This window comes from Trichechus manatus, unplaced genomic scaffold (genome assembly GCF_000243295.1).
Source record: "Trichechus manatus latirostris isolate Lorelei unplaced genomic scaffold, TriManLat1.0 scaffold00068, whole genome shotgun sequence".
Taxonomy (NCBI): Eukaryota; Metazoa; Chordata; class Mammalia; order Sirenia; family Trichechidae; genus Trichechus; species Trichechus manatus.
In genome coordinates, this window is record NW_004444004.1 from 9398494 (window position 1) to 9409345 (window position 10852).

A 10852-nucleotide genomic window follows, 5' to 3' on the forward strand; every position below is an offset into this window, starting at 1 on the left:
CCTTGTCACTGGACTCCTGTACCTCGTTAGTCTCATTTGGTTTTATGGGGCTGTCCACTCCCAGGCTGAACGGTGAACCAAGGAGATATCAGTTTTTTCTTTTATGGTGTTATATCTGAAAAGTCATTACCCAAACCAAGGTTACCTAGATTTTCTATTATGTTACCTTCTAGAAGTTGTATAGTTTTGCATCTTACATTTAGGTCTATGATTATATTTTTGTGAAAGATGTAAGCTCTGTGTCTAGATTTATTTTTCTACATGTGGATGCCCAGTTGTTCCAGCAACATTTGTTGAAAAGACTATCCTTTCTCCAATGAATTGCCTTTGCTCTTTTTACAAAAATCAGTTGACTATATTTGTGTGGGTCTATTCCTGGACTCTATTCTGTTCCACTGATCTATTTGTTTATTTCTTTACTAATACCACATTATCGTGATCACTGTAGCTTCGTAGTAAGTCTTGAAGTCGGGTAGTGTTAGTCCTTCAACTCTGTTCTTCTTTAGTTATTCTGGATCTCTTGCTTTTCCATATAAACTTTAGAATCAATTTGTCATTATCCAAAAATAATTTGTTGGGATTGCATTGAATCTATAGATCAAGTTGGGAAGAATTGACATCTTAATATATTAATTCCTCCTATCCATGAACATGCAATATCTTTCCGTTTATTTATATCTTCTTTGATTTTTTCATCAGAGTTGTATAATTTTCCTCATATAGATTAGAAAATACTATTTTAATAGGAATGCCACATTCAAAGGAATGACCACTAGCCTAGGTGCTATTGTATTCATTCTTGGGACATCAGAGCTTTTCAAGGAAAAACTGTAATATAGTGCCGATTATCTTGGACTTAGAATCTTTCCCAGCTGGTTAACATTTTGTGCCCTCGTGTAAGTCATGTACCTTTCTGAGTCTGTTTTCTTCTTTGCTTAGTACTGAGCAAAATAGTGATGGTACCCTACTGCCTCTCCTTTTATCCCCCTGTTCAGCTCCCTCTCTTTCTTCAAGTATCTCTGAAACCAAAACCAAACCCGTTGCTGTCGAGTCGATTTCGACTCTTAGCAACCCTATAGGACAGAGTAGAACTGCCCCATAGAGTTTCCAAGGAGCGGCCGGTGGATTCAAATGCCTATCCTCTATCCTTTGCTTATTTCTAAAGATACCTTGACCTGAGTAAGCTTTCATCCACTGATAGACTGTCCTACCTTCAAACCTTTCCATCTCAGGTGTTAGGTGAAATATTTTAGAACAGGCTGTGCCTGCCTCTCATCCTTCAACTCATGCCATGTAAGTGCTCTCTACCTTGTGTAGGACATGCCTGATGACAAAGTAAAAAGCCTTATTGCTTCCTGCTTGGTGGTGCAGTGGTTAAGCATTTGGCTGCTAATCAAAAAGTCAGCAGTTCAAATCCACCAGCCACTCCTTAGAAACCCTATGGGGCAGTTCTACTCTGTCCTATAGGGTTGCTATGAGTTGGAATCAATGGCAACAGCTACTACAATAAGCTTGGTACTTCACCTCTGTGGTATCTCCTGTTAATGTCTATTATTTCTGTTTATTTTCTTACTTTTCAAGAAAGTAAATGCAACTAATTGTCTAGCATTCACATTTAATCAGGGATGACACAGTTGCACTCTGTTTCTCTGAAACTGAAATAGCATTCAGTTAAATCATTTATTTAAATAATCTCTCCTTGAACTATTTTTTAAAATAATATTTTATGGTGTTTTCAGTGAAGGTTTACATAGCAGTTTAGGTTCCCATTCAACAATTTCTACACAGATTTGTCCAGTGACATTGCTTACATTCTTCACAATGTGTGAACATTCTCATTATTTCCGTTCTGGCTGTTTGGTTTCCATTAATCTAGCTTCCCTGTCCCCTTACATTTTCATCTTTGTTTTAAAGTAATTGTTGACTGTTTGGTCTCATATAGGTTCTCCTTGGACTATTTTAATCTGAAAGTATTTTATTTTTGCCTGAATGAAGTTACCATAAATCTGTTTAATGGGGTTTTTTCCTCTTTTTTGTTTCAGGAAACTAACCCTAAATTGTTGGTATTATTTGATCTTTGTGATCATTTTAGAAGTTCACCGTCAAAATAGTGCTATCATTTTTCAGGGCTATAATTTTTTTTAATGTTCTGACGTATGATAAGTAAAATATAGATTATTCACTTGAAATACGTTGTTGTTTGCCTTTTTTCTATTCTCTTCATTATGTGTTTTCTAATACAGATGACATAATAATACTTAGAAAGATAAAAGACACAAGCACTGAAGAGAGAAAGACTAGGACACAGAACCGTAGAACAAGAAGCTCCGCTTCAAGGAGATCAAATACTCGTAGTCGTCGTCGTCGACTGAGAGGTAAAACCAAACCAAAACAAAAAAAATCCATCGCTGATTCTGACTTATTGCGACCCTGTAGGACAGACTACAACTTCCCATAGGGTTTCCATGGAGCAGCTGGTGGATTCGAACTGCCAACTTTTGGCTTAACCACTGCACCACCAGGGCTCCCTACTGAAAAATCACACATGGTTAAAAAAAGAGTCTGAAATAGTTGTAACTAGGTGAGCAAATTTCAAGGCTGGCAATATTGTCCTAAAGTTGCATTTAGTTCCTTGCTTTATTTTTCTCGGAAATAGATTTATACAGGGTGGATAACAATATAGGCCATATCAAATGAAAAAAAAAAAACAACTCTGAGAAAATTTATGAGTTCCTTCCCTGCAGGAGGGCAGGTTGAGTAACGTAAACCACATGGGCTGAGAGACGTTTTTTATTTGTTTACAAGCCTGGCTGGTTGGTCCAATTCCACTTTTAGGAGGCAATGCAGGAGACTTAAGAGCATTTTGAAAAAAGAATGTTGAACATGAAAATGCCCTTTGTATTCCTAACCACATCGGTCAGTTCAGTATGTATATTTTAATATGAACGCAATGCCGATTGCCACAGTAGAGAAGTCTTTTTAACAATTAAGGAATTCTATGGTCTCGCCAACAGGTTGGAACCATTTTGATGTTGTGCATACTCTAAGCCCCTGTCAGTTGCCTGCCTAGCTTCATTATATAGTTAAGTCCTTGTTTGAATCCTACAGTGGCTCAGCCTGCTTTGAGAAAAAGGGAGATGGCAAAGCAGCTAAGAATGGTGTGGTGAACCATTCTCATGTTCTTAACTAAGCATAAAAGCGATCTTTTGGAGATCCATATTCTTTGATAGTTTCTTAAGCTGTTTTTACACCCGAAGAAAGCAGACAATTGAGGCAAATACTTACATGATTAATATAAAGCAGTTTCTCCCCATTACTCCTTTTTCTATTCCAGCATTCTTTCAGTTAATTTCAGATATGTCCCAACCTTAGTGGCATATGAAACCAAACTTGAGGTATTGTATGTAGAGAAGACTGCTGTATTAAGGTATGCAAAGAGAAATAGTATGGCAAAGATTGTTCTAGAATTCAGTGACACTCCCAGATATCAGAGTAATGAAATATCAAAATTTTACAAAACCTAATGCATAGCTTAAAAAGAATGACATCATAGATAATGCTTCTGAAAAATATGTTGAAATTAGTGACAGAAAATAATTATTTTTCAAAGGAAACTCAAGATTCAGAAGCAACTTTGAGGAAAGGAATTGTGATAAAAAACCACTCCAAGATCCTTCTGAATTCAAGTCTGGACAGAGCCCTTTAAATGAACAACATTTAATTAAGCAGGTAAATAAATACCAATAATTAACTAGCATAAAATGTCCTCAATTTAGTCTATTTCTTAATATTAAGGATTATTTTAAATTCTATTGAGAGCAGGAATTGTTTCTTAATTTTCCTCTATGGTACTTTGAACATAATTTAGATTCAAAATTTGTTAGTTGATTTTTTTTCCCTGGAACTGTTTTTGTAAATATTTGCGTTTTGCTACTGTCAATCACCACTAGAAACTTTGAATTTATAAAATGCCAAAATAGATGACTGGCTATGGTGATTAGTCCTATATAATCCTTCTCATTTTTGTCCTGATACAGAGTCTTTGATCTTAAGTTATAGTATAAAAACAGTTTTAGTAGCCTTGTGAATGAATTGTAAAAGCCAGAAGTCAGATAATATAGGATATGAAATACACTCTGGAACCAACAGATGGGACATACTGTAGTTGTACAAATTGCATCACCTCTAAATTGGCGTAGGTGAGCCCGCCATTGGACAGAAATTTGAGAGGTGCTCACATCCAGATTCACAAGCTGACATTGGGGCTACTGTTTTAGCTTGGCCTATGAAGTGATTCATCTGAAGATGTATAAGACAACACACCAGCCATGCGTGTTACTCACAGGTAGTCCCTGATTTCTAGATAGCCAGGAGGTCATTAGAAAAAAGGCACCAATAAATGATATGGATTGCTCCGTAAACATCACGTTCTTCCAATCAGAGCCTGAACACACGTTAGCACATAGAAAGTAGTTTTTATTATTTACAAAAAAAAATGCATACAGTATACAATAAGACAAATTCCATGGTGAGCAGTCTCCCTGGCTCAAAAAGTGTCTGGGCAGAGATGATGACTCTTCCACACGCACCCCACTTTGCGTCGTGAATGAGGGACTTAAATGGGACAGTTAAATGACAGGCCGATTCCCCCTGGCTTCCGGAAGCTGTCCCAGTGGATACAAAGAACTTTTCCACACATGCCCTCAACCTGGCATCGTGGCTGAGGGACACAATGGGAGCCTACCTTCTTCCAGTCTTCCCTTGGCCAGGTAGGCCCACTTAGGTCAACTGTAAGCTTAATGCTACGTGTGCCCCACTAGCACCATAGCTGAGGAGACCACAAGGCCCCTTAACTGGCTGTTTTTATACTCCAAAGCTTATGTGGCATGCTACGTGGGCAAGCTTCAGATGGGGGGGGGGGGTGGAGGCCTCATCAAACCTTCTCCCTTCCTGAGACTTGTTGCCAAGGAGATGAATTGGGTACTCCCAATTTATTTACATATGTTTAACTACAGCCTGCTTATTTTAGAAAGACAAAAGTTGCCTTAATTGCTCAGGCTATTTTCCAAAAAGTCAAGTTCTTAGTCCCATAGTTGACTCCCTTGGCTTTTGGATATGGTTTCTTTCTATGTAATCTAACATTTAGAAAATTACTTCTTTTCTCCCTTAATACAATCAATATTAGTCTAGTAGGGGTAGGAATGGGGAAGACATGGCCACGGGACTAGTTTGAAGGACTGCCTCCTCACAAGGTGCTATTTAGTGGTCATTTAGTGAAAAATGGTGGTTATGAGAGGTTAAAGCTTTCTAACCAGATTATCTAAATGCAAATCTTTTTCTTCTTCTTCTTTTTTTTGAAGGGAACATGTTGCATTTTCAAATACTTTGTGGATTAATTTTAATTGATTCAGCAAATATTTATTAAGTGCCTACTCTTTGCAGGCAATATGCAAGGTACCAGAACAGTGTTGCTTGACATTATCTGTGGTGATGGGAGAGAAAGAAATTTAATGCAAAGCAGGATGCAATAAGTGTTCTAATAGAGTTTAAGTTATATACTGTGAAGCTACAGTAATTCATTCTGACTGGGAGGACTTAGGAAAATTTGATGGAAAAGATGGCATTTCATCTGGGCCTTGTAGGATGAGGAGGTTTTTAATAAAGATTGCAAAGGACATGAGCTTACTTCTGCTACAGTCTGAGATGGATAAATGAACTGAGAATATTGAAAAACAGTATTTTCAAATTGAAAGCATCCTACTGCTTATACTTTTGAGACTGTCATTATAGCAAAACTTACCAGAAAAAGTACCCTGCATTGAAGAAATATATTTAAATTTAAGTATAATTTTTTCATCAGTAAACTGAGTAACAATTACAGTTTTCAATCATACTTTCAAAATTCTAATAAGCTAGCTTTATAGTTCCCAAGATTTGGTCTCTTAATATCAGTAGAACGCAATTGTACGTATTCAATACAATTCTTTTCTAGAGAGGTTTTTTGCTTTTTTATAAGGAAAGAAACTAATGTGCATTTCATTTTCTAAAGGTAAGAAATCTCTAGTATTCAAGGTGATGAAAATATTTCTTGTACAGACACTTTTAAAAGGACTACATGCTCTTTTGGGAAGGTATTGGGTCTTTAGGAGATGAGTCTCAATCCTATCTTTCCTGCTGACCAACTGTGCTCCCAAACTAGTCACTTAGGAGAAAAAGTACATGTGCACTCCACTCATTCTCCTTCTTTATATTTTTCAGTAGAGAAGCTGGAGAGTGGCTATGGCTTTATTCTTTAGCAAAGCAACTACTTTTTCATATTTTTACTTTATTCAAGTTTTATGCACATAACTTTCTTTATGCCAGTAACACCCCTGCTTTTTATCAGCTACTTCCAGCTTCTGGTAGTATTCTGGTAGAAAGTCACAATGCTAGATCTAGGACATGTTTTGTTTGCCAAGCAACATTTACGAAAAGCTTGATTTCTCAGCATGGTCCATATGACCTTATCCACTTACATTTATGTAGCATCATAGGTATGTAACTGGACGTTTCCAGATCTGCTCGGCGAGGCTAGAAAGACACGAAGCAGGAGAGGAAGCTTTATTTAGTTGGCCAAGTAAAGGAGCCCACCGGGACTTGTGTCATCAAGGTGGCTCCCTGAACAATGGCCCAAGCGGTTTATATGTGTAGAGTAAAAATGGGTCTGGGGTCTTCAGGGACGCCCCCAGGTGGAGTCAGCCTGCTGATTGGTTTGGCCCATAAAGGCGTTCTTGGGGCGGTCCAATCTTCTGCAGCTGCTCAGTCTAAGAGGGGGGCCGCAAAGATGGTGTTTTGCCCACATGTGGGGCGTAGACGGGGGTGTGTTTTTCGGCCTCTGACGTCAATAGGTCATCCAGGGGACACGGTTGTTGGTGCTGCGCATGTCAGGGGCAAAACCTGGTTCCAGATCAGTTTTGACTCGTCTTGGGACCCCAGTCTCTAGTTTTTCTTAACTGAACTGGAACCAGAAGTATACCTAAATAAGGAGATACCTTAAAGACGGAGGTTAGTTCCTACATTACCTAATAAGGAGATACCTCACATGCAAGGAGTTAGTTCTCATATCACATGGGAATGGCAGGAACCACCCTTTGCTTATTCAAGATGGTGGGTATGCTATCAGCCTCATTGATTTGTCAAAGGTGCCATTATTTCCATTTGGTTGATTGACTCTATTGCCCTTTTGGTTTAAAAATTGAAAAGGTGGAAAGGCTTAGTTGTTGCCAGGCCAGTTTACTTGAACAGTATTGAGCCGATTTTTTGCTTCCTTTATAGCTCACTTTCCCCTCACATATTTTATCTTTCTCTCTAGAATTAATTTCAATTTATACTGAAGAGAGAGAGCTTTTTTAATGAGCATTGAGCAGATAAAGAATAAACAGTCTGATTTTGAATTCTTTCATCTTAAGGATTTTATGCTATAAAATATTATTGACTATTTTGTCTCTCCTCAAATATAAAGTCATGGAGTCTGTTGTTTCTTTGGGTAAAACATAGATCCAGAATATGGTAGGTAGACGATGACCTTGGAATATGTTCAAGTTAGCAAAGCAACTTAGTTTCCTTATTTTTTATTTTATTGAAATTTGATGTGCATAATATTCTTTGTGCCAAAGACATGGGACATCAGAGCTATTCTGCAAATTAGTTCTGAAAACTATTTAGTATATAAAACTAGGGCTATGGAATTATAAAAGAAACAGATGTCCATAGAAACAGTCTTGACCAAATATTATTATGATTTAATGAAATTGTGGAGTATATGTTTAAGTTGTTTTGCAAAATTGGGATGTTTTTGCAGGAGACTTGCAATGATGATTGTAAGGCCCAATCAGAGAAGAATAAAGGCCAGTCAGAAGGGAACCAGCATCAATCGGAACGAAATCAAGGCAAATCAGAAGGCTCTCAAGGCCAATTCGCAGAAAATCAACACCACTTGAAAAGATCTAATGGCTACTCAGAAAGATCTCAAAGCCAACCAGAGAGATCTCATGGCCAATCCAAGAGATCTCATGACAAGTCAGAGAGATCTCATGGCAAATCAGAAAGATCTCGTGAAGAATGGAGAAGATCTCGTGGCGAATCAGAGAGATCTCGTGGCGAATCGAGTAGCTCTTGTGGCGAATCGGAGAGATCTTGTGGCGAATCGGAGAGATCTCGTGGCGAATCCGGGAGATCTCGTGGCGAATCGGAGAGATCTCGTGACGAATCGGAGGGATCTCGTGGCGAATCGGAGCGATCTCGTGGCGAATCTGGGAGATCTCGTGGCGAATCGGAGAGATCTCGTGACGAATCGGAGGGATCTCGTGGCGAATCGGAGAGATCTCGTGGCGAATTGGAGAGATCTCGCGGCGAATCCAGGAGATCTCGTGGCGAATCGGAGAGGTCTCGTGGCGAATTGGAGAGATCTCGTGGCGAATCCGGGAGATCTCGTGGCGAATCGGAGAGATCTGGTGGCGAATCCGGGAGATCTCGTGGCGAATCGGAGAGATCTCGTGGCGAATCCAGGAGATCTCGTGGCGAATCCAGGAGATCTCGTGGCGAATCGGAGAGATCTGGTGGCGAATCCGAGAGATCTCATGGCAAATCTGAGAGATCTCGTAGTGAATGGAAGAGATCTCGTGGCGAGTCGGAGAGATCTCGTGATGAATCAAAGAGATCTCATGGCGAATCGGAGAGATATCATGGTGGTTCAGAGAGATCTCATGGCTACTCAGAGAGATCTCGTGGCCACTTAGTGAGATCTTGTGGTGAATCAGAGAGATCTCATGGCAAATCAAAGAGATCTTGTGGTGAATCCAGGAGATCTTGTGGCATATCAGAGAGGTATAGTCGTTCAGAGAGAGCTAATGGCTACTCAGAGAGATCTAATGGCCACTCAGTGAGATCTAATGACAAATCAGAGAGATCTCGTGGCAAATCAAGGAGATCTCGTGGCCACTCAGAGAGAGCTCATGACGAATCGGAGAGATCTTGTAGTGAATCAGAGAGATATTATGGTCATTCAGAGAGATCTCGTGGCTACTTAGAGAGATCTTGTGGCCGTTCAGAGAGATCTCATGATGAATCTGAGAGATCTCATGGCAAATTGGAGAGATTTCGTGGCCAGTTGGAGAGATACCGTGGTCATTCAGAGAGATCTTATGGCCACTCAGAGAGATCTCATGGGCAATCAGGAAGATATCAAAGATACTCACCAGCAGGAAGATTCAAACCATCACTCAAAATTGTGTCTGAAGTTAACAGGTAAAAATACAATGAATCATTAGTACGTTATGTTAGTGATATAGAAATGTAATGTCATGCTTTATATATATCTGTGTTTTAATGGGTAAACACGTGTTTGTTGTAACAGAAATTGCATAATCAAAATATTTTGACTCAGTGCCCCATTTCCTTTGGAACTTCCAACCTGCTAGGCTAGTTACTCTAACAACCAAACCAAACAAAAAACCGTACCAGTTACCATAGAGTGGACTCGGACTCATGGTGACCCCACGTATATTAGAGTAGAACCATGCTCCATAGGGTTTCCCGTGGCTGTGATCATTCAGAAGTAGATCACCAGGCCTTTCTTCTGAGATGCCTCTGGGTGAATTTGAAGTGCCAGCCTTTCAGTTAGTAGCTAAGCACTTAAATCTAAAAATAAGCTATGCTAAATTTATAATATATAATAACTAATAATGAATTTCTGTGTTTCCCTCCTCTATCTCCTTCAGAAAGAGTCCCTCAGAGAGTCCTTAGCAGATAGGTATATCGTGCAGCTGAACTTCCTGCTTTCCTCAAATCAGACCTTCGGAGAGGATGCCCATTCTGCCCATTCTATGCATAGATGCAACCCTAAACTTCTGAATATAGTTTTAACATGTTGTATATATTCACGGTTGCCTTATAAAACTGTTAAGCTAGGCCTGTCTGCCCTAGCAAATGAAGGCAGAGAAATCAAAATAGATTTGCAAATTGAGTTTATAGAAACCACAAATCATTTTATTGCATTTGGTTAGGTAATTGAAAAAAAAAATTTTTTCTTTGAATTTCTTAGTGACTGCCTTCAGTTTGCACTGCTTATAAATGACTAGTCAAATATTATGGTTCATTTAAAAAATTTTTAGTTCATTTTAACAACTGCATTGAATTACTGATTTCAGCTCCACAAAAAAAATCACTTCCAAAATATGTGTGTGGATTATTATGTATATAAACAATGTCTGATGTAGACACCATTTTAATGAAAAAGACCCCAACCACTTAGTGAAGTCCTGGCGTGGTGCAAAAGGTGATAACGCACTTGACTGCCTCAGAAGAAAGGCCTGGTGATCTATGTCCACAAAATCAGCCATTGAAAACCCTATGGAGCATAATTCTACTCTGACACACACACAGGGTCGCCTTGAGTCAGAATTGACTTGACAGCAACTGGTTTTTAGTGATATTAGTGTTGTTGTTGTTGGGCGCCATTGAGTCAGTTCAGACTCATAGCAACCCTATGTACAACAGAACGAAACACTGCCCAGTCCTGCGCCATGTGCATAGTCATTGCTATGTTTGAGCCCATTGTTGCAGCCACTGTGTCAATCCATCTCATTGAGGGTCTTCCTCTTTTTCATTAACCCTCTACTTCACCAAGTATGATGTATATTAAACCCATTGACATCGAGCCCATTCCGACTCAAAGTGACCCTATAAGATAGAGGAGAATTGCCCCATCGGGTTTCCAAGGAGTGGCTGGGGGATTCGAACTGCTAACCTTTTGGTTAGCAGCCGTAGGTCTTAACCACTGTACCACCAGGGCTCCATGATGTATATTAGTAGT

General features: G+C 39.3%; 1 protein-coding gene across 1 annotated transcript; it reads left to right on the forward strand.

The window, feature by feature from the left end:
- Positions 1-7828: 7828 nt before the first annotated feature.
- LUZP4 (leucine zipper protein 4) lies at positions 7829-8777 on the forward strand. Its single transcript, XM_023734438.1, is given in 2 exon segments — positions 7829-8206; positions 8208-8777. Coding segments are annotated over 2 exon segments (948 nt in total).
- Positions 8778-10852: the final 2075 nt, after the last annotated feature.